This window comes from Leptosomus discolor, chromosome 4 (genome assembly GCF_034619465.1).
Source record: "Leptosomus discolor isolate bLepDis1 chromosome 4, bLepDis1.hap2, whole genome shotgun sequence".
Taxonomy (NCBI): Eukaryota; Metazoa; Chordata; class Aves; order Leptosomiformes; family Leptosomidae; genus Leptosomus; species Leptosomus discolor.
The window spans coordinates 57,125,210-57,149,731 of NC_141394.1; the positions used below are offsets into that span (position 1 = coordinate 57,125,210).

General features: G+C 38.8%; 1 protein-coding gene across 6 annotated transcripts in view; it reads left to right on the plus strand.

The window, feature by feature from the left end:
* APBB2 (amyloid beta precursor protein binding family B member 2) overlaps window positions 1–24,522 on the plus strand; it is a 105,135-nt gene that overhangs the window by 35,436 nt on the left and 45,177 nt on the right. For 2 of the 6 annotated variants that reach the window (XM_086463924.1, XM_086463925.1), the window contains exons 3-7: window positions 1,079–1,284; window positions 6,304–6,366; window positions 6,793–6,878; window positions 6,988–7,048; window positions 22,202–22,348. In XM_086463924.1, the coding sequence (XP_086320050.1) occupies window positions 1,079–1,284; window positions 6,304–6,366; window positions 6,793–6,878; window positions 6,988–7,048; window positions 22,202–22,348 (563 nt within the window). Of the gene's footprint in view, window positions 1–1,075; window positions 1,285–6,303; window positions 6,367–6,792; window positions 6,879–6,987; window positions 7,049–22,201; window positions 22,349–24,522 lie in introns of all 6 variants that reach the window. The other 4 variants (XM_086463926.1, XM_086463927.1, XM_009948919.2 and 1 more) reach the window with 3 other exon arrangements.

The window sequence follows — 24,522 nt, forward strand, 5'->3', positions numbered from 1 at the left end:
CTGTCTTTGAAGGCTGGAAACAAGTTGCCAGACTAGATGAGCCATAGCTCATTACTATGGTGCTTCCTTTATTCTTGGGTTTTCTTCTTGCTAACTCAGTTCACTGTGCTGGTGTCAGCCTTCATCGCATCTGCTCAGGTGCTGGTGGAAACATCAGTCCGGGAGGTTACTTGTTTTGCGTTGCATCTTGATGGTCCTTGGAGTAGACCGTAGCAGCTGGTTAATAGCATGTGCCATAACGACACCACCAAAGCAGTTTAGCTGGGGAGTTTAGAAGAGCAGTGGCTCCCTTCCTGGCCTCTGGAAAGGAAAGCATGTACCCACGGAAGGTAATTTAAGCCCCTGCTGGCGTACAGCTGGTTTGCACACAGGTGCTGCCCCTGCCTTTCTAAAAAGCACTGCATGGTGGCCACTGGTGACATCTCTTATATGCATCTGTAATCCTAGGTACATGGGAATGTCTCTAGTTACAATATGAATTGCTGGCACATTCTTAAGTTAGTAGGAGTTTTCTCAGTAGTGCTAGTGTTTCATCTCCGTGTTTGCACTGTGGAGGAGTTTTTGATTTTTTGATGGGTCGTTTGATTAGTGTCCCGGTTTTTCTGTTTTGATAAGCTGACTTTGATTAGCAGAAATACATGCTCTGCTACCATGCATTGAGAAGGAAGGTGCTGTGATGAAGAGAGCAAAGTACCCCACAACTCCAAATATTTCTTTATACGCTGTGAATTAATGTACTTAAAGCTAAACCTTATGAGAAGAGCTAGTTTATCTGATGGTATTAAAGAGCTGCCATATTAGAACAGCTCTTTGGTAAATAGTGTGGTTTTTTCTTCTCTTCATAGGCCAAGTCAAACCAGGCTTTGTCACCTTACTCTGAGTCTCAGTAGTTCAGTATGTTTTTCTGGTGTTCATTTACACAGGAACTGTACAACAGCAGTACCAGCTGTGCATCACTTGCATCAGAGGCAGACACATGGAAGAATTGTTTGTGCCGTAGTAATGTTGATTCATTTTCTTTTTTATTTTTTTTTCTTTTTTCTTTTTTCTTTTTTTTTTTTACTCCTGTTCCCAGCAGATATATGGAGCGATCATTCATTTCAGACAGATCCAGACTTACCACCTGGCTGGAAAAAAATCAACGACATTGCTGGGATCTACTATTGGCACATACCAACAGGAACAACTCAATGGCAGCGTCCCGTGTCCATAACAACAGATCTCCAGGGATCACGAAAAGGATCACTTGGTTCCATTACTCCGTCTCCTACTCCAGAAACTGAGGTAACATACTGTGTCTTGTGGGCTGCTTACTATAAAGAAAATTGAAATAACTTTTTGAGCTTGCAGGTTTAACTGTTAGTTAAATTGAGCTTTAGTACATGGGGCCTGAGAATATCCTGAAGTGCAGCTATTTGTTGATAATACGTCGTAAGTATCTATTTTCTGTGTGCATTTTCTAGTGGCTGTGCCTCATGAAACATCCTAAACTTTGGATGTGTAGGATGAAATCAGACACATCTCAGACAAATTAGACAGCCAGGGCCCCATGAATGTGAAAGTACTGCAGTTCTGTAGCATGTGCTAAAGCGTGGCTGCATTATATGGATACAGGATACATAAATTTTTTGCACATTATGGCAGTCTTTTGGCTGGACTATTATGTTTGCATCTTCATTCTTTTTGGTTCACTTGGCAGGAGTGTCACAAAAGACATTTGAGTCTTCATTTGAGACACTAGTTCCTTTACAGGGTAGTTTATATTGAATAAGTATGAAGTATTTTCAAGTGTAAGTCTCTTAACGTCTTACCAGTACAAAATACCTGCACAAGTGGATCTCTGTGTTGCAGTCAGTCTTTAACTAGAAACAGAAAGAGGTGGAAGTGGACTCTCTCTTTCACATATGCTGAACAAGCAATAAGTGATACCGCCTTTTAGAATAATCCTTTTGGGCCCAATCCAGGGAGTTGATTGGTGTCGTATAAGTAGAAAGACAAAATAAATTATCAGAAAGAAGAGTATGGTTCAAAAAATGCCATCATTTTTAGTATGCTGGAAAGACTTCTATGGAAAGAAATACCAATATAAAATCACGTTGTTTTGAAATTAATTCTTTTTCATACTAACTTTTCAGAAGAAGGTCCACAGATTTATGAAATCAAGGGAGGTCTTTGTACTAGCTTTGAGTTATGGATCACACAAACCTTAGAGGTTTTCTTTGTGGGTTTTTTTTTTTTAAATTTATTTAGATACGACGTTTCTTATGTTCCTGATTTTGTTGATATAAGCACTAAAATAACTGAAATGAAAGTTAAGAGGAGTTAAGGACATTCGGGTCTGTATTACTGTCTTGACCCTGAAACTTTTATCCTGTATAGGCTTAAACATGTACATTCTTGTCCGTTATCTTAGAAAGATTGCTCCCATATGTTCATAAATACTACTCATAAGGTTTTCAGACTTGACCACAACATTTCAGTTATGGTTTACATCAGTCAAGCTTCTGTGGAATGTAAAGTGCACAAAGCATGCTGGAAATTATTTTTGGGAGTGTTCATGGAGAAAGAACAGTAATTGTTATTGTTCAGGTAAAAAAAAAAAAAAAAAGGAAAAAAAAATCCAGAAATGCTGGATGTAAAGTGCTGCCCATGCTTCCAGTATAAATTCCTGTAACGTATATGTGGGGGATATAAATTCACCATTAAGTATTTTTCATACTGTAAAATATAGAAAACAGGGCTTTAATTACTAACATACAGATATCTTTCACAAAACCCCTGCAATCAGTATAGTTGGTAAATTGCAGAAGGAAAATGTGTATATTAATTTCAGATATTTTTCTACCTCTGTTTAAAATGTCTTTACAATTAAAATTTCAGACCTGCTGGTAATGTGGCAGGTGTACTTTTAACATTTCACAGTATTGTTTGCTTTAAATGAAGACGTTTGTGATTATAAATAATGATCATTAATTCTTAGCAACATCATGGAGAATATGAAATAGATGAATTGTAACAAGATAGATTTTTAATACAGATGTGTTTAATAAAACATCTGAAGAGTCATTCTAAAATGTCATGTATGTGAGTATGTAGTAGGGTTTTGATATGGTAGTTCTAATTCAGCAAGGAATTTGATCCAGCAAAGATTTATGTATATACAGCTCTGTGGCAGCATCAAGACCGTATACTGTACTGTAAAAGGTGATACAGAAAATAAGCAAGTTTCCAAAATTTGTATTAGTATTATATGGTTATTTTAATTGTAAGTATAGTCAAAGGCATTTGTCTCTTGAAGGTTTTTTGTATTCATTGATAAGCATCTAACATATCATTATTGAAACAATAGTGATTTTTTGACTAGGTGGTTATAAGATAGCATTGCAATACAATACCAGCAGGCTTACAGTAATGGAGATCAAAAGGAGACTGTGAATTGGGCTTGGGACTTTGTGGAAAGTGCTACAAAGAAGGGGCGTAGCTGGAGCTATAATGGGAACTATTAAGAAAAGTCATGCATTTCTTGAAACCACAGTTGTTGAGCTCCATTAAGAGGGAACTGGAGTCAGAATCCTTTGGGATTCAGCTGGTTCTAAGCAGAACCCAGGTACAGAGCAGTAAAAAGATGTGGGGTTAAGACATAGGGGTAAGTAATGAAATAATTTGTCATCTACATTTAGGAGTGTCAGCCATTGTGAATCCTTGGATTTTCATCTCTCTGCAATCAGTACTTGCCAGCACCTAATCGTCTATCTCCAGGTCACTTGCAGGTGGTACAGGTTTCAGTCCCTGTTCACCACATTGCAGCCTGCTGCAAGTGCTTCCCCTCTCCCTCCCTGTGAAGGATTAACCTGGGCATCTGTGATGCAGTCAATCTGACACTTTACAAAAGATATGGAATTCAATCTAGAATAGGGGCTCCCAAATGCCTTTGTCCCAGCGCTACCAGTGGCAGCAGAAATTGCGGTGGACAGCTTCCAGCTCAAAGTTGGACCATGTGTGAGCTGTATACTGCCGTTTCCCTGACTGCTGTTTGGAAGCCTGTGCTCCAAGATAATCTGGTTTGGGAGGGCTGGTTTAGCTTATTCCCGCGTGCTGGAATTTGTACTGCTTTCTTCTGAAAAGGTTGGATCTTCTGAAAAGGTTTAGGCAGATGAAAGAGTATAATCTAGGATTGAAGACTGGCATGGGTAGCATTTCATATCTGTCCCAACAGGCTTCCTTGAGTCCATAAAAAATACTGTTATCTTTATCACATTTGTCTGTGAAGCATCATGTGCTAGTCTTGAGATGAGTTTATTTGGGCTCTTTCAATGTTTGAGTTTGTCAAATAAACATTTAGAAAACCTTTTTTTTTCCCCAGGGTAATGCCTTTTTACCCTTTGTCTTGTTCCCCCCCCTTTTTTTTTTTTTTTTTAATTATTTTGTGTCCCTGTCTCTTAAACAATGTGATGTATAGAAGCTTTATTTCATTTGGCAGAATGTGGCTCACAGCTGAGGGCAGTCAACAAAGAACAGATCGAGTCAGCCATTTTTATGTTGTAGCTTACTCTGGATATTTAACATAAAGAAAACCAGTTACTTATTATTGTTGAACAGACAAAAAAAAATGGGTAGGAAAGAATGATGCTGTAACGCATACAAATGGCAAAAAGGGTTTTAAAAAGGAAAAAAATGTCTTTTGCGCAGGCTGCAAAGCATTTTTTTCTTTCTCAAGATTAGTGAATTTCAGTCCAAAGCAAAGCAATTATGGGTTAAGCATTATGCAAAAATTTTGTAGATTTAACAAAAATGCTAATAAGTGCTAAATATGAGTAACCTGGAACATTCCTTCCCTTCTTCCCCCTCAAAAACATGAAAATGTATTTTAGTTTTGCTCAGCTGATTGAATTTGACTTAGTTTTAGATGTCCTTTTTCTCCTTTGTGTTGCCAAATAACGTCCTTTGTGAATCCTTGTCTTTTGTAATATTCTCTTCCAAATTTTAGAGATTTTGCTCTTCTGTCTCATTTCCTGTGCAGACAAAAAGCATAGGGTTTAATTTTCAGTAGGAACTTCCTTGAGATCAGGTCAGAATTTGGTGATGGTAGTTGTGTCTTCCTATAGCCTGCCTCATCCTAGGCCTAGATCACCTCTAGAAGTTCTTCTGTAGGTAACATAACCACTAGCAGCTAATAATTAAAGAGGGACAGCTTAGTAGGAGAAGCTAACAATTCAATTAGTTCAAAAGCACGTTAGGGAAGAGTTACTCCTGGGAGTTGTTTCTCACAAATAATTCCTCCAGTGGGGGTGTACTGAGAACACTTCTGAGGTGAGAGGTCCACCCTGCAAATTAGTGCATTGGGCCATATTAATAGGTACCACTTGGGGCTGAGCTGGACAACCTGGGAGAGCTCATCTTAAAAGGGGCCACTAATTACAGGAATATGTGATTTGGTGAAGCAGTGAAATCTCTTGTCCCACCTCGCTCTTGTTCAGGACTGTGGGATCTCTGTCCTTGTGGGGAAGAGGAGAGGGACAACTCCAACATCAGCCGCTCCTCCCAGGCATTACGGAGAAGGATGAACCTCAGGTTGCTGTAGTGCTAAATGCACTGCTGCTTGCTTGATTGTGCCAGTGAATACATTTTGAGAAACTGGAATGGAAAAGGAGAGGGTGGGTGGTTTGTTTGGGTTTGTTTTTTTTGTTGTTGTTCTGTTTTTTAAAAAAGCTGCTGGACTTTACAAAGCTACTTTTTCAGCAGGAAAACTCTCTGCTCTCCTTCCTATTCCTCCTTCCTTTCACTGTCCTTTTCTTACGCTTTCTCGCTAGAAACATTTGATTTTTACCTTGTATGTATCTTATCCTTGTATATATTGTTGTGCTTCAATATTTCTAGTTCCAGTAGGGTTAGGGTCTTTTAACAAAAGTGCCAATCAAATGGAAATCCTAATGTTTCCCCTTAATTGCTGTTTATCAAAGGCTGTAGGAGCTGTGGCCAACATTCATATTCAGATTCATTTTGCTTGCTTTTAAGATCATAGTTGAAGAGTAATTTCATTGTCTGTTCCTAATTTATATTAACTTTCCTTGTTTCAATCATTTGTTTTGGTAAGTAACTGTTAGAGGCATGTCTTCTCTCCCCTTTCCTCCAAATGCCATGGTATAGTGGAGTAAGTAGTTGAAGTTTGAGGTGATCTGTTCCCTAACCCATCCTGTAAATATCAATGCTAACAACAGTGTCTTGTGTTTTTTTTCTTTTTCTTTTTCTTTTTCTTTTTTTTTATCAATGTGCTTCTTCCTGTGTGAATAATTATGTGTCTAGAAACAGCCATGGAGTGATTTTGCTGTACTGAATGGGGGAAAGATTAATAGTGACATTTGGAAGGCAAGTATATTGTCAGATTTTAGAACCTTTAATACTATTACCCTTGTTTTTTGCATGGCAGTGGCTGTTTTTTTCCCCTTTTATTTTTCCATGAATGTCATTCATAATCTAGGCCAGAGTGAATGGGGGTACTGCTAGGGATGTCTAGCTCACAAACATGCTGCCTTTTCTGATCTTTCCACTTGGAATGGATTCAGTCTAAACTAGCAGGGCAACTACCATGACATAACGAATAAGATGCCTGCACTGAATGAAATGCAGCTTGAGAATATATGCATGCCTCTTTTCAACTTCAGCCAGAAATACTATCGCTTCTTTGCAGGGAGGATTTAATTTCCCTTTGAAATAAGAAATAACACGGTGGTGTACTTAATAGTATATTAATAGCACTTAATACTGTACTAATGGTACTGCTTTTGTCTCTAGGATCTGCATGCAGCCACTGTGAACCCAGATCCAAGTCTGAAAGAGTTTGAAGGAGCAACGTTACGCTATGCCTCTCTGAAGCTCAGGTACGATGACTTCGGAAGTCTCTGTGGAATGACTAGCTTCATTTTGTGCTGTGCTGTAATTTTTATGATTTTAAAATTTATTTGTTTGTTTGTTTGTTTTCTGTAACAGAAATGGTCCACAATCTGATGATGATGATTCTTGTAGCATCAACAGTGATCCAGAAGCCAAGGTCTGTAAGAATATCCGCAATGGGATAACAATTAGAAATTTGCAATTGTAAATGTAATTTACAGGGTGCAGAATGTCTCCGAAGTTCTGAAATTAACTGTACTCCTCCTCTTGGCACAACGTAGACTAATTCCATCAAAGGAATTTGCAGATTTAAAGCTTCTTTCAGTTTGGTCAGGAAAGTGTGACTTACTTTAAAATTGTATAAGGCAAGCAACTGAATTTACAGCTCAAGATTCTGCTGTCCAACTATAGTAACTGAGCCCTTGCACAACTAAGGTTTTCTGTCCTGAGTGAGAGAGGGCTGGTTTTTGTCATGGCTGGATAGCTTCCTGGGGCATTCAGTGACAGAATTTGCTCTTTATTCTTGAGTTTGTCCCTTTTTGAAGTATTCTTTGTTGTTTATGTGGCTGCTTGAACTTGCAGCTAGTAACAAGGAAGTTACTTTTTAGAATAAGGGACTCTGTATTTTAGAACAGAGAATGCAACCTAGTTTGAGGATAAAATTCACAGAGAAAAATGAGACCATTATGTGAACAAGCACAACAATTAAATCAGAGCCTTTACTATTGTAATCCAAGGTTTTTGAGGAGAAAGAAGCAGCAGCAGGTTTTGAGTGCTTGTATGTCTATCTCCAGATTTGTCTGGTTGAGTTTTGCCTTGTGCTTCCATCCATTTTTAAGGATGTATTTGAATCTCTGTAATTGGAAAGCCAAGTAATTTAAATAAATGTTTTGGCTGTGCCATACACCTGCAGTGACTGACAGGATCAGAAGCTACTTACATGCAGGAAGACAGTATGTAACAGTTAATAATTATAATAGCATTAATGATATCTTTTAGGAGAGAAAACAGACTGATCAGGGTACTTAAACTTCTTTGTCATCTTGATTATTTGGCTTGTGATGTTTAAATCAGATGTGAATAAATGTGTTTTGCGTGGCAGGCTGGCAGTTAAAAAGCAAGGGTTTCAGCTGTGCTTGTTACAATGACAAGCACTAAATTCTGAGCACAGTAAATGGAGTTGGAGGAGTGATGAGCATTAGGTACCAGTCCTCAGAACCAGAAAGCTGTTTCTTTCATGATAAGCCTTATGGTATAGAAAGCATTATAGGGAGGCACTATTTTGATATGTCTGAGTCTACCAGGTGATTTGCACTGGATAGAATTAGGAGCCCTTCCTGTGTGGAGAACTGTGGCAGTTTTTGTGTAGATAAATACGTGTCATGTGTCACCATCTCCCTTCCCTCTCTGGCTTGCTGTTTAAACTTCAAAATTTATGGAACTGATACCCATCTGGTGTCTGTGAAATGGGTCAATGCCAAAAGCTTGTCCTCTTTTGTCTATCACAGCTGGTTTTGTTTCTCCTGTTTAGGCAAAACCATGCTGATGATGCTTAAATGAGTAATCAAAACTGAGTGCTGCAACATTCACAGAAGTGACTGAGAGGAACAAGACAAGAAACAGAGGAGAAACTATACATGTTTGGGTGTTGGGGTTTTTTTAAATCACTTGAGTCAAAGCACCTTACCTGCAATCTGTCACTGCCTGATGGAGATGTTGTACAGGGGCAGTAGTGACCATGTGTGTGGGTCCTGCGGGTGAAACTTAGCAGCGCTGATGTTGCTTTGCAGCAGGAGAGGCTGTGGGCAGAGCTGTTCAGTGCATCTGCCTCTGCCCCGAGGACAGGACAAGCAGCTGCTGCATGGCCATACCTCACAGGGGATGGGAAGTGGTCCGGAAACAGCAGGGAAAATCTTCACCTGTGGAAAATGCTCTGGGATCTTTAATTTCTACATGGATGGGAAGGGGGTGTGGTAGGTGGATTCCTTGCTAGCTCATTTTACCCAAAATATTGCGAGACTGAAAGAAGTCTGATAGCATTTGAAACTGATGACCTGAGACTTGGAAAATCAGATTTTTTAGCCCTTTAGGCTCTCCTGTGCCACATGACGTGCCTTAACTGTATTTGATTGAAGCTTGCTTTTGCGTGGCGGCAAGCACAGATACTTCATTTCAGCATAAGAGGAGGAAGCTTTTTTTAACTCATAAAACTCTCTATTGGAAGAATTTGTTAAAATGAACCTTGTTAGAGATATTTTAGAGGTGTTAAACTTATTTAAACCTATTCATGAAAGTGACCAGTACGTTTGAAAGAAAATTAAATTAAAAAGTTAAATTTCCTCATTGGCACTGAATAATGCTGTCTTTCAGCAAAGGGAACCGTGCCACCTTGTGGAAAGCTGAAGTAGTTGTCTTCCCCCAGAGTGTCAACTTCTGCAAAGATTGTAGCACTGTAAAAATGTCGTTTTGGGGAAAAGTGTGTCATATCATTGATTTAATTCTTGTAAGAAAAGTGATTTATACAGCCACACAGTTAAGCATTCAAATTGTCAATAAACAGCAAATGTTTCTTTATACTTCATGTGCTTAAGATGCAGCTCAGTGTTTCATATCCTTGGCATCTTGGTGCAGGTTGTCTGCACAAGGCCATAAAAGAGAAGAGGAAGGAGGAGAAAGGGGAGAATGGTTACATCCAGCTTCTTGATTTCAGTAATTTATTTTGGTAGGAATTTCTTGAAGAGATGGATCATTGCACTTGACAAGGATCCTAATTCTGCATGTGAAAAATGTACAACTGGAAATGAGTTTTGAATTGGTGCTTCCCGGGAGACAGATCATAACCTTCCTGATTAATTTATAGAGCAACCTGCACCTTCCTAATTGAGTTTCAAGGGAGGTAAAAAGATGCTTTTACCAATCCTCGTCTGTAAATTCCTCTGGGATGTCTCTTTTTACATAATTGTAGAATATGATGACATGTGTAAAAGTATAGAAAGATGCTAAATTTTTTCCTCGTGGTTGTGCAAAGAAACTGAACCTTCCAGGAAACCTGTCTCTGTCCGTAGGAGTGGGGTGAAAAATGGAAAGCTCATGTGGCTCAGTTTCTCCAAAATCTTTTCAGAATTGGCCTGATGTTTGGGCTTGCCTTTATTCTCTCCTTTTAAATGTGGTTTTCTGCTAAGGCTTAATGTAGTCTTTCTGTGTTGAGCATGGATTTTTGAATTCCCTGTCCATGTTAGCCTATTCAGCAGAGCTTCACTTTCCAGCCTTGCCATTTTAGAGTAGTTTCAGCTATATATCAATGTTTAGGAATAGAAAGAATGTATTTACACCTGCAGAAGTACTAGGCAGTTGCTCCAAAAGTCTGTTTTCTACTTTAGAACCAGTAAATGCTCAGGATATCAAACAAAGGGAAGAAGACTATTTCCAAGAGGGGTAGAGGTAGAAGATGCTGATACCAGGTATTTACATTTAATGACCTAACCTGTAGGTGAATGAAAACACAGTTGGAGACATGGCACGTGAGTTGGTGATGAACTCTGTGGATTACCTGGGCTTTAGGGATTAACCAGTTGGGCTTTTTGGAGTGATCTGAAGGATGCTTCTGACAAGCTGACTTGTCAGACCACTTGTGGCTGTCATGAAAGTGGCCTGTAAATAGCCCTATCTATCAAAATAATTTTACAAACTACTATGTGCTCCTCGTGAGTTAATATCCGTGTGTCTGCTGCTTTTCTTGCTGGAGAGGAAGGTGTGTGTGTTTTGGAGGCATCCTAAGTTTACTTGTTTCTGGTCTTCTCCAGAAGCAAATATCCTTTCTAGACACAGGACCATTTGTAAATAATCAGTGTGTCTCCTTGGTGATGGAGATGAGTCTGATTGCTGATGCAAGTGAAGACAACCAGAGAGGAGGAGTTTTTGCCATGTCTAGTAATTCCAAGAAAGGATCATCTTCTCACATTGAAGTCCGTAATTGTCTCTCTCAGTCAGAATAGCTTCTAAAATTATTGGTGCAAACGGGGAGTATTCAACATTTTTCATCGGTTTCACAGTCCACCTCATGCTGCATATGATCTTCTCGTGAGCATGTGAAACACTACAAAAAGCTTCAGTTTACTTCAGTTAATGGACTCAATTAAATTAATTAAATCTGAATAGTTTATTCCATCTTAAGTCTCCTTACGAGAAAGATTAAAAGAAAAATTAGGCACCTTCAACATTTTTTTCTTCCAAAATGGTATTTCTGCTTGGTTTTGGAATAGAAATTTGGTTGTTTGGGGTTTTTTGGGTTTATTTTTGGGTTTTGGGTTTGTTTTGTTTTGTTTTTTTCAAAATCGATCCTTGTATTTCATTCCCTAGGAAATAGGACATGTTACAGTGTAGAGGACTAGAAGAAATCTTGAATCCATCTCTTTACCCTTACAGGGAACCACAATATATATTCCCATGTATTAATTTCAAGTTTATTCTTAAATGTTTTGGGTTGCTTGGGTTTTTCTTACCTTGGCCAGTCTTACTGACAAACTGATTCAAGTATTACCTTCCTTTGATGGTCAAAAACCTTTTAACCTAAACTTTTTGAGGCCATTTTTTATCCTGTTTTTCTTTATTTAGCTATCTTATAGTGCATTTATAGCAGGCAATTATGTCTCTTCTTCGACTTAGTTTTATTGTTGACTTTTGGTATTAGCTTATCTTAGGCTTTCAGAGGGAAGAATGACAATCTGGGAATAAAATCTTTGAAAAAACCAACTAAGCAAAAGCCCAACCTAAACCGAAAATAAGCATTGTAGTGGAGTCTGAGGTTAGGGTTTTTTCCTTGTGTCTTCAAAACCAAAAAAGTGTCCTTAGCTTCTTCCCCATCTCACCATCTGGGTAGTCATTTTAGTAGCTTTCAAAACTGTGAGTGAAAAGACAGATCTTCTGTTTGAAACATCCAGTGAATAATCAAGAAGAGGTCAGTCTTGACAATTACTAGAGTATAGCAGAAATTTATCCATCTCCCCATCCTTGCAGCTTCTGGGTAGCAGTGGAGAGTGATGGGAAAGGCAGGGACGACAGTTTCTAAACTGGTTGTTTCTGGATTTGGCTATTTGTCATTAGCAGCATTAAGGCACTTTCCAGCTATGCTGCAGGTAAATGATGCAGGTGCTTGAAAACATTCTGCTTTGAAAGCAGTTTTAGAAATAGCAGACTAAAGCACTAAAATACATCTCCTCAACAATTTTTTTTTTTAATAATGTCTTCATTTTGTACATTAGAACTTTCAGAGAGTGTATTTGCTTTTTCATTATCTCTTCATGGTTGCTACTTATTGATATCTATTGTGTCATTAGGTGACGTTATAAGTGATAATGTCATGATGTGAGGGTACATCATAATACAGATTTCCATCTAGAGGATGTTTGCTTTCACCTTGTCCATAAATGGAGTCTGGTTTAATCAAATACAAAGATTAGTCCAGGGCAGAGGAAGACATAGTGTTTTCCCAAATCTAAGCAATTTACTTTTTAAATGGTATAGAGTTACAATATGCTTAATTGTTATAATATATGTGTAATACAAATATCTGGGATAATCTAGTTTAATTTCTTGAGCCCTTCAAGATTTATAATTAGATCCTGAAAAATGTTAGATATCTTTCACTCTTAGAAATCCCACATATCTCTGGGATCTAATTAGATGCGAACCTATTGTGCAGGATCAGGGCATGGGTGACTGAACAGCAGGCTAGATGTAGAGGGAGAAATTTTACTTGTAGCCTTCCCTAGAAAAATATATCACAAAGCCATTCCTCATGTGAAAGACCATGGAAACTGCTTTAAAATTTACTGTTAATTCCCGGGTTTGTAATGCAATAATTATGTCATGAATTTGGGGTATTATCAGTATTTGCTTTATTAAGATATACAAAAGGTTTGCATTGGGCTGCCGGATTTCTATGGGATTGAGAAAAGAGAAGATAAAATATAGGAATGCTTATGTTTCAAATCAAAAATATCTTCTTGTCCCATAAAGTTCCAGTATTGACAGCAACTTTGTCTGCCACAGGTCTGTTGACCAGGAATTGTTGGAGTAGTAAAAAAGTAGATAGCGATTTAATTACAGGAGGATAACTGATGCAGATGGGAGCCGTGTGGGTCAGGCTTTTCCCTTGAAGCAAGTGCTACCTTGTGAGTGCCATGAGCAGCCAGGTTGCATGTGCAGTTTAGTTGCATACCAGTGACTGCTCTTGCTGTGGGGAGGTAGCTTCCCTGGCTGCCAGCTGGGCTATGGGTGCTGGAGCCGGTGTGCCCTGCCTACGAATCACAACCGTGGGACAACAAATGTGCTGCTGTGGCCTCTGACTAATGGGAAACCATTTCCAAAATGAAACAGTGCTGTCAAATTTGTAACAAGCCTACTGGGAGGTGCAGGCCATGTTTGAGAAAACATGAATATACCTAATTTTTTTAATTTATTTATTTTTTTTAAATAATGGTTTTTCTTCCAGTGGTGGCTGTTGAAGAAGAGTTTTCTATTGGTGGAAGTGCCAGTGTCATTTTCAGTACTGCTTCTCATGGAGATGCATGGTGCAATTTTTCTTGGCTGGAGTCTGCGTACAGCATCTTACTGTACACAAACGTTTAACAAACCATGCATGTTGAACAGAACACAAGAACTGCTGCTCTAAGAGATTGTGTTGGGTTTTTTTCTTGGAAGAATCTGTACTTCCTAATATTTTAATGTTTCTTATTTTTAATTGGTTTTAATCACAATTTATTCACTGTTTTGGGTGCAGCACAGTAAACTCTTTCTGGGCCAGCAGTACTTTGTGTATGATTGATGAAGGAGCCCTCAGAAGTGAACAGAAACTGCAGGAGGAAGCAGTCTTTGTCATATTCATGTCCCACAGGCAAAAAGCTCCTGTTGCCGTTCTGTAGACCGATGGATTCAGTGTGTAGGCAGCTCCCAGTTTAGCTCAGCATCTGCTGATATTGCTGGCAGACCTCCCCATCAGCTCACCAGCATCTTTGCTAATACACTGCAGAGGTAATCACAGCTTGCAACCTTTCATACTCCCCACTGGAGACCAACCATTTCACCTCTAGAACAATATATAGCCTCTGTCAGCTCCAGCTTTAGAATGGCCTGTTGATCATGAACTGCCTCTTGAATGTCTGTTCATTATCTTGCTGCTACAAAATGAGCTGATCAGATGGTATATTTGTATTTCTCTTCAATTATTTATTTTAGCTTGCCAGTTTAGGGCAGCTCAGGGAAATAGCCTGTTGTAGTCTGCAATGTCACAAAGTTTGCCATTTCATTGCATAGATTTTTAATGAAAAAAGCGCAGAGTGGCTATTTATGTGTATGTGTGTATATATATATTTTATATATGTTATATATTGTATATACACAGTTTGGAAACAACATAGTACAAGCTTGGTGGGTTATTTGTCCATTGTGGACCTGATGAAAGGTACACTTATGGAGGAAGTTTAAATTAAAAATCTATTAAAATGGAACATTGTGTTGAATGACAGAGCAGTATTTAGATAGCTCTAGCCAGCATGTGTTTACTTTTGGTATTAGTTCCAGCTCTAAGTTTCACTTTAAGAAACCAGACATCTTCCTTGCCAAAATTTTGTGCGTTTCATCAAAGAGAAAAGGGAGTGAGAGTTAATTATTTCTTAAGAGATTTAAAAACATGAGCTATGCAGTACATCACAATGCCATGTTACCTGTACGTGGGTATGTGTTATTCCACTTGCTTGAAGGTGGTCGCTTTGTGGTGCTGCAGGGAGGCAGCGTGACAGTAAGTGGGTCCTCAAATGTGGGAGGCCTACCAGGGCTCAAGATTTCTGGACTCAGGATTCATGTTTATTTGAGTCTTTTTTGAACAGTGGGAATCGATCAACAGTTATTTGACTTCATTGACTTTGGATCCTGTTGTAAACATAATTTCTGCAAAGACCAAATTACTCTTACCTGTGTTGCTTCTAAAGAGTCATGAAATTCTGACTCTAGTGAAGATGGAAGGTTTTTCTCTATTGATTCAGCAAGGTTGAGAGTTCACCTAAAGGGTTTTTTTTTCTCTTTTTTTAGGTCGGATGTGTGCATATTACCTCTGAAATGATGCACCACAGCCCTAAATAAAGCGCTGCTGGCTGCATTAGAACCACTTATATCTGCCCGCCTGCAGAAAAGCCCTCATCAGAAAAATACAGCATTTAAGGTTAAAGTTAACATGTGCAGAGCATTAGTTTTTAAGAAATGAATACACACGTTCTTTCATGCCCTGTAAACTCCTGCAGGGCTTGTCTTTACTGACAAAGGATATGTGTGTTTGTTTGGGTCATTTTTCTTGTTGCAGAATAACAAAACCTGCTTGAGTTATCCTAACAGTTCAGTTATTCTGCAAGGTAGAGCCTATTTTGGGCATCATTGCAACTATCATCTTCAGTAGTTTCTGGTGAAAAATATGGCTGCCTTTTATTCACTGAGGAAGCATGGTTTTTATTTCAGTCTATTAAAATGAAACCCAAAACATCCTTAGCTCAAAGCAAAGTCTGTAAACCCATCCCTTTAGAAGTCAAGGTATTTGCAAAGCATCTAAAATCAAAGCCTATTCTTTACTGAGAAGACTGGGGAAAAGAATAAGGTGATTCTAATTTCTTCATCAGAACTACATATAGCGAAAGGGTATTAGTAGAGAATAATGGTGTCCATTCCATTTTTTGCTCAACTGACTAGATTTTTTTTTTACTTGATTCAGAAATACAGTAATGAATAACAAGTTGGGATTCAAAAAATCTTGAACCAGCACAATGGTTGTGCAACATTTTCTTGTCTAGATATAGCAGATTTGACCTCTGGCTGTGAGCCAGCAGGAGCTATTGAGACAGGAGTATTAAACTCAAAACAAGAGAGGGACTTCTGTCATCCTACGCATTGGAGTCTGTGAGTCTGGAAAAAATGAGACTTGGAGGATGAGTAAGGGACTGTGAGAGGAGAAAGTTCAGTATTAACCTGATCTAAAAAAATAGTTTATTCTAAAGGCTATTTTACAGTTTTTGTAAAGGCCTTCATATTTTATTCCACAGAAGTTTAGTTTATAATCATCTGCTTGAAATAGCAGTTATTAGTGGATTTCTGAATTCTGTTGTGACCTGAATATCTGTGTGCTTATTTTTGGTTTGCATGCACATTTTCAGCAATTCAAGTAATACAACATGAACTGCAACAGAAAGCTGGAAATGTTGAAGAATCTTATTAGTATGTTTTTAATTCTGCATTTTGAATTTTTTATAATTAAGAATTTTTATGTGACAACTGTTGTATTTTTCTGAGAAAATGGATGCATTGCAGTCTATTCATGTCAATTAAATGAAAGTGTTTGCTTGTTCATTAATTGGATAAGATCTCTTTATTCTTTTGTTACTCAGTTTAGCTTTGATCATCTCCAATATTTTCATCTGGAATCAGTGCAAGCTTTCTTGATGTGTAGCAGGCAAATATACTGGAACATACCTCTTTCTCGGAATAGAGTGGCTGTATTTTATGATACTTGATCTTCCAAAGCATAAAATAATATGGTAGTTTGTTTTATTTTAAAACTGTTAAAGAAAATGTAAATGGAATTTCCAAGATTGTGTTGGCTGCATAAGAAACAGTTAATTATGTGACCTACATGCTGTGTCTCAGGCACAAGCCTGCTCAATGGTCTGTGATAAAAGGCCTTATTAAATACTATAATGATTTACGTACGTCTACAGATATATATAACCTTTAAAAAGGAAAAACATAAAGGGAAACAAAGGGAAACTGCTCAAAACCAAGTCCCGTAGGCTCAGAACTAGAGAAGAAATTAATAGCACAGATTTAAACCATCAAGGCAAACGTACTGTAATATAGATGCTCACAGTGGCTACCAACAGCTGTGTGATCTGAAAAACAATTGGTCCGTGGTTTTGTAATGTGTACTAGTTTGTTGTTCTCAAACTGATGCTCTAATCCAATTTCTGCATGTAATGGGATCTTTTCTACCCACGCTGGTATGATCCGTCCAGTTTTCAGTACTACTCTGCCGTCAGCCATGTGTAGTTGATCTCATCCTCTGTCTAGTAGGGGATTGTATTTGCTTCAGTTTTCTTGGTTATTTTCTTTTTATTTTTTCTAAAGGTACATGCTTAGCACTACATGAGGCAACATCTAGAGTGTGGCATTTGCTTACGCGCAGAGATTTGTCACGGTTCTGTGTTCCTCTCAAAGCTCCTTCCAGAGTTCCTCTTGCACGAGCTGCTGCAGTGCAGAACCCTACCCTGTAGTGAAGGTTTTGCAATGCCAAAGAGCAGAAGTGTGATCCACGGTTCATTCATTCCTTCAGACCTAAAGCTCCCCAGCTTTAGGCAGTGGTTTAGATCAGAACTGCACTGTGAGGGAGGTTTACAGCTTTTCACAGAGTTTGGATTACAGCGTTTATGAGTTTGGTTATTTGGCTGCAGATCATTAACCCTGAAACTTTTATTGGATTTGCATATTTAATATCTGTTCACTTGTCTTTTCAAGGGACAGTGTGTGATAAGGTGGCCTTTTTTTCTTGTGTATTTTCTTTGCACAATGTCCTATGTAGCCTAGCAGGAAATGTGAAGTCTCCAGTCAAGATGAAAATACAAGATTATTGACATACCGTAGTTTAAACGACATTTTTCCATTCACTTCTCTTAGACTTGCAGTGTTCATGGTAGTATCTTTGATCTTCCCAATCCCAAACATCAGTGCTCCAAACACAGTATACAATTCCTAAATCTCTTTCATCCTGCTGTATTTATTGACTTTCTTTGTTTTTCTTCAAACCTGTTTTTCTTTGCCAGCTCTTGGAAGGAGTCTGGGGATAAGCAGATACGAAAATCATGTTCCGCTTATTTTTATTCAGATATGGTTATTTAAATCATCCTTTTTAGAGTTTAATTTTAAGATAAAGCAGAGGGTCTGACCAGGCACAGAAACCTGTAAGATTTTATTTTATAGGTTAATACTAATAATGTATAACATGATATAAGGGTTATTTGTTTATTCTCTAACAGAGAAAATAAATCAGGTAGACTACTGTAAGCCAAAAGTTGGTATCTGGATTAGTTAGCAATTAGGATGGGCCAGTAATTATGATTTGCCAGTAGTTATCTGTGAGTCTCGGGTAGAGGTACTTAACCAACTGACACTACCAGGAATGTCTGTTTTACTGAGCTCATAGACTCTTAGTGAAGCAGAGCTGCACTCTGGTTTTCAGCTTGGCTTGTTTTTACTCTAGATGTTAGTTCCAGGAGAAAAGAGGGTGCATTAGCAAAGCTTTTTCAGGTCGAAGGAAGCACTTTGTCTCTTGGCCAATAAGAGTCTGTGGTGGGAGCTGGGGAACCATGATGCTGTGTTAGTGTGCTAGAGAATCAAGCAATTCTACTGTCATGGCTAACTCAGCCAGCCCTGGTTTAAGAATCAGGTCATACCTGACTGGAGACACCAGGTGGTTTGTTTCTTCTGGGTTTTGTGCTCTTTTGTTTTAAAGAGAACCTCTGATTCGAATAATTAAGGGGGGAAAAGCCCACCAACAATAAAACATGAAGTGGATCTTTTATAATACAGTTGCTGTCAATATGCAGAGAGAGGAAGAGACTCAGACGTGTGTGCACACACTTCCGCTGTTCTCCCACCCCATAGGTGTGTGTGTATATATATACTTCAGGCATACTGATGATGAATGAACCATGGTATATATCGCATGTTACTCTCAAATCCTTATATTTTCTAGACTTGAAATCTGCATGAAGGTGTGCCATCAAGTAAAAGAATGTTTCTTATACGTGTATACTCAGGTACACACGTTGCCTTGTGAGTGGGGTGTTGAGTCTTTATAGGTTTTACTGAGAGTTTTTTTTGTTTGCAGTGAGTCTTTGGGAAATTGGTTTCTTTTGATGAAGCTGTTCTGAAGCATTTTATTTGGGTTATGGTGAGGGCTTCTTGTGAAACACACAAACAAAAACTTGCCAGGTGGCAGAAGCCAACGGGGTTTTTGATGCCTACCTAGCTTGGAAGCGCCAAAGCACCAAGGGGGAATGGAGATAGGCAAGGAAGCCAAGCCCTTCACACAGAGAGGGGGTGGAAAACACAGCATCCCATTCAGCTTGCTCTACTGTCATGAGAGTAGGTTGAGAAGGGGAAGAAATACAGTGGATGCCATCACTGGACAATTTAAAACAGAGAATAAAAATGGCTAGGAAAAACAACAACAAAAAAATATTTCACCTTCTTTACTAGTAAGTGCATGCTGTCAAATTGAACTGGTTATTTTTCACCAGGTTTTGGACGACTTAATATACTCTTTGTTCAGTGCAAGGACTATATTTATCTCTGTGTTTGGAAAGCAGCTAACACTGCAGATGCTGTTGAGATATGAAGAACTGGAAACAATATGCTTATATATATATTTAGTTTTTCTCCTCTCTTAAGGTGATTTAGGAAATGTTTCTCTCTGATAGTATTCTGCTATTCAATGTAATATTGAAATACTTGTAAAAAACCCTTTCTTCTGGCACAGTAAAAATTTGTATTTTAAAAGCTTGCAAAGATAAATATTTAATACCCCGATGGGCATCACAGCACTTTCAGCAAGATTCATGAGCATCTGATGCGCCAAAAACAATTCTGCAATCTTGAGATTAAGTGACCTTAATAGTTGCTAAAAATTTGATATTTTATTATCTCATGTAGCCCTGAAGTAAAGAGCACCCTTAATGGTGACCCCTCCTTTGTTTCCTTTCACCTGCTCCTTCATCTCCCTTTAAAATCTGAAAGCCAGTGCTTTTGTGGGTTTCCAGCAGAGTTGGATCAGGAAGCAGCAACGTAGATAAATTGCCAAATTTTAGCAAAGCTAATAATAATAATAAATCCACAAAAAATCTAGGGGCATGGGAGGCTTTAGTATTTTACCCACACTCACAGAGGGGTTTAACACAATTTGCAGTGTATTTGCTGTCTAATGCCTTAGATGAGGTGCATCATTAGTGACTCATCAGAGTAGGTACGAGAGGTACCAGAGGCAGGCTCTTAGGCTGGGTTTTCTGATTGGCAGAGTAGGCTGGATGAGTACATTGTGCAAGCTGAAAGAAGGCTGGAGGGGGAGAGAAGTTTTAAAGGGAAGGAGGGAGAAATTCATTGATCTTTTTACCCAAAGTTGATTTTTATTCCTCCCTTAGTTTGCCAAAGTTGACGTATTATGCATATTTAAAATACCTTGGTGTTTTGGAGTCTTGTTTTGAGGACAGTGGTTCCCAAATAGCACACCAGTGATGGTGCCTGAGCTTGATCTACTCATTGACTTCACAGCAGTTTTTAAAGGCGGCAAATGAATATTCAGTGTCAGCTTTTGAACTCTGAAGCCGATTTATTTACTGCATCTCAAAAAGGATTAATTGGTAACTCCAGCATAGACCTAAAGTTGTTGCTCTGTTGCTCTTGATGCTCCTGGGCTGTGTGCCCATGTGGGCAGGGTCCCACCGGGGGCAGTGGGACTTCCAGCAGTCACCGGTGCCAACTTCTTTCAAGCAGCTCCAAGGATCATTGCCTGCTTTCCAGAGACTCACGGGATGCTGCTGACAGCAAAAAGAGTTCTGTGGCACAAGGCGGTGGGGCTGGACAGTGAGTGTTGGTCTTTGCAAGGTCAAGTTGCAATGACTACCTAACAGGGAACTGGATTGACTGAAACAATTGCAAGTCAGTTTGCCAGAACAACATAGCATTTAAGGACAGCATAACATTTCAGAAGAAACGTATGAATAACACTGAAACAATCGGGGTACCAAGGACTGAGTACTAATTGACATCAATACTTGACCCATCTTGGCAAGGGCAGGCTTGGGGTGAACAAGGTGTTACACGATGGCAGATTTTCAGTTATTTATTGTAAATTGTCTCACTTCTTAGATGATCTTTAAGGTCCTTTCCAACCCAAACCATTCTATGATTCTGTGATCCTACTTTTGGAACTTGTGCCTGCTGAATCCTGCACCTATGTCAGAGGCATCATGGCTAGCAAGGAGGATTTGGGTATGAGAACTGAGTGCAATTTCATGTCAGAGTCACAGGGAAACCAAGCTCAGAGCCGGGGTGGGATTTGATTTGGGAGTGTGCAGTGGCAGTGTCTGTTGCCGTATTAAATACTTAGAGGAGAGCAGGAATTTGGTATGGGCTCATTTAGGAACTGTTATTGCTCAACCTCTAGCGACCATCATGAATGTCTGGTGTGCCTATTAAGGAAGTACACCAATAAGTCTGTTGTGCATCCTCCTCTGGAGTGCATTGCAATTTGAGAATGAGATACTCATAATGTTCTCTGGAGGACATCTTGGTCTCATAGAGAAACTTCCATTGACTTAGTGTGAGGTCTGTATTTCACCTGTTGTAAAGCCTAAGAGCAAATGTGTGGGTTTTTTTTCAGAATTGAAGTTTTTTATTTTGTACCCTAGTAAATGTAGGGTAGAGATGATGGTATACTTTTTTTCTCATTTTCTTTTGTTTGCAAAAAGCACCATATGTGCAAAGTAATGTCGCCTTGGCTTGTTCTGCCAACTGAGTGCTCTGGTTGGCTAAACATCCTTCTGCTAAAAAACCATATAATTAAATTGTTTTATTTTAAAGGTCATTTTTAATTTCTTCTAGAAAAAGCCTGCTTTCCTCTTGTGATAGCTTATCTTTTTAGTGCTTTGAATTTGTTATTGTTTGCCATCTTAGTTAAACTTACTGTAGAAATGATTGCTGTAATCCACAGAAAAAAATAATTTTCTGGTTAAAAGCCAGGCAGTGAGATATACTGTGAGTGTGAATCTCACAACAGAAGTAATCTAGTAGTATTTTCTTCTCAATTAGAGCTTTAGATACTAGCTAAAATTACAGTGCTACTGTATGGATAGTTGTGCTTTTTCCTTTATTGCTCTATGTGTGTCTCCTTCTATTTCTCTCTCCCTCATTTCCCCTTTTATATTAACAGAAGTATTTTATTGTGAAGCATTACTGTTACCTGCACAGATGCCTTTCCTGGCAAGTCATGTGTTCTTCTTTGTTCGTTCGAATGTTTTTACTTTGCCATTCTCAAATTATATTTAAATTTACTTGTCTTTGAGCATAAGCTTATCTACAGGACCTTGATTTTGGTCCCCTCCTAGCTGGGGATCTTTAACCAACTAGTTTCTGTTTCATGGCAAGATTTCCATAGCTGGATACAGCAACGTGTCGTGTGCTCTCATACATGTTCAGATATTTTCTGTTATTCTTTTAGTGCTTTGCTGTGCGATCTCTGGGCTGGGTAGAAATGGCAGAAGAAGATCTTGCTCCTGGAAAAAGCAGTGTTGCTGTGAACAATTGCATCAGACAACTCTCTTACTGTAAAAATGACATCAGAGACACTGTCGGCATTTGGGGAGAGGTAAGAACAGGGTGAACTCCTCCTCCTCATAGAACATCTCTCTCATGTCATAAAACATCTTGAAATGACAACTCTGTAGGCAAATATGTCCATGTTCTGTGTTTGGGATTTCCCTATCCCAGCTGGCCCTGCCAAAACATATAAAAGGGTTCAAATAAAGTGTTCACTGTTTTGTTCCAAACTTTTCAGGGCAGCCGGTGCCACAAAGACATCTTCATGTTTACACCTGTACTAGTACACACCTGTGCAACAGCATTGGGACAAACTTGAAATCAGTGGAAGTCTTTCTCCTGACCTGACCAGAGGTTTGAGAGTGGTGCTTTGAAACAGTGTTTTCACACGTTTCCCAATGACAAAAGAAAGGGCTTCAAAGAAACCCAGACTGGTGTGCCCCATGCTTCTAAACTGTATGAGAAGATTGAGACTGATGGACAGATGGCTTATTTTAAGATGACTATTTTATCAATGTTTCAGAAGGAAATTAATTTTTATGTCATCAGTCTGTCTGTTGGTTCCTCTCCAATAACTCTTGAATCTGTTCACCAGTGTCATCCAATTTTGAAGGATGCCAAATTCCCACACGCTGAAGGAGAAACGGAGAGCCCAGCTCTCTGCTTTCTTGGTTTGGTGATGGGTCAGTACACCTTCATCAACTGAACCGTGCAAGCTCTGTCTTCTTTCTGAATTGGCAGCAAAGACAGGATAACCCTGTGGGAGCATAGAGAGAAACCTGAAGGAAGGTAGAGGTATTGTGGTGTGGAAAAGAGGTATGCTGGGGACAGATTAAGGAGTGAAAGGTGTGGTGGGATCAGTAAGTGAAACAAGAAGAAAGGAAAAGCTGGGGTTATAGTGGTGAGACATATAGAGGACATAGAAGACAAACCCATAGAAAAACATCTTTGTTATTTGTTTGATCGTGGAGCAATGTAAACTTCTGCCAGATCTTATTGTCTGCCTCTCTCCTGACCTGACTTCAGGAGGGTTACACAAATGTGGATTTACTAGGCAAGATGTGAATGCAAAACTGATGTAAGAGTGAATGTTACCTTCACTGATATTTGTGTGATCTCAGAGAAACAGCATTGCTGAACAGAAAAGGAATTAAAAGAAAGACTTGTCTGTTTCAGTAAAAATTTTAGGAAGAATATCCTTCAGTCTCCCAAGTTATTGTTACAGTCTAAGGCTTGTGTCTAGTGTCCTGGCTATGACCACAACAATGCAGAGACACATCAGAGGAGCAACTGGGAGATAGTGCCTGTTTAAAAATGAAAGTAATGTTTCAAGGGACACAGTTAGAGTGCCCTATCTAAAGGGGGCTATGTAAAGTAATTTCAGAAAGGCTTTTTTAATGTAAGAAATTTGTATTGTACATAGAAATGAACAAGATAATATTGGTCTCCATTCTCTTTACTTCTGGGAGCAGTTTTATTTACTTAATATAGCTAGACAAGCAATTAGAGATATGTCAGTCATGGACTTTGGACTTACTGCTGATCCCAGGAGGGGAAAAAACCCACTCTCTTAACATGTGTGTAATCCCATCCATTTTTCAGATTACAGAATTTTGATCAACTTGAAATATATCATTTACTTTGAAATCATATACTTTATTTTGGTTTAAGAGTTAATGTCACATTTTTCCATATTTCTCTCTGTTACTGGAAACCCTTGCAAGTTTTCAAGCCAAACTGATGAAAAGTTTTGATCCTCTTGAGTGGTCAAGCACTGGAACAGGCTGCCCAGAGAGGTGGTAGAAGCCCCATCCATGGAAGCATTCAAGGAGAGGTTAGACTGGGCTCTGAGCAACCTGATCCAGCTAAAGATGTCCCTGCTCACTGCAGGGGCTTAGATGACCTTTAAAGGTCCCTTCCAACCCGAACTATTCTATGATTCTACAATGTAAGTTTTAGTTAAGAATGCTATTCATAAAAAAAAAAAATTAAAAATCAGCCTGACAAAACAATAGAGATACTGTGCTTGAATAGGTGGCCTCTGAAGTAAATTGTCGTCTTGATTTTAAAAGAAATCATTACAACCACATTTTTCTGCTGGCAGTGTAATACTTCAAGAGTGATTGGAAGAGGCATGTTTTAGAGAGGAATCTGAAAAAAGTGTGCTCATCACTGACATACCAGATGGAACACATGCAGCAGAAATCTATTATGGAGCTAGAA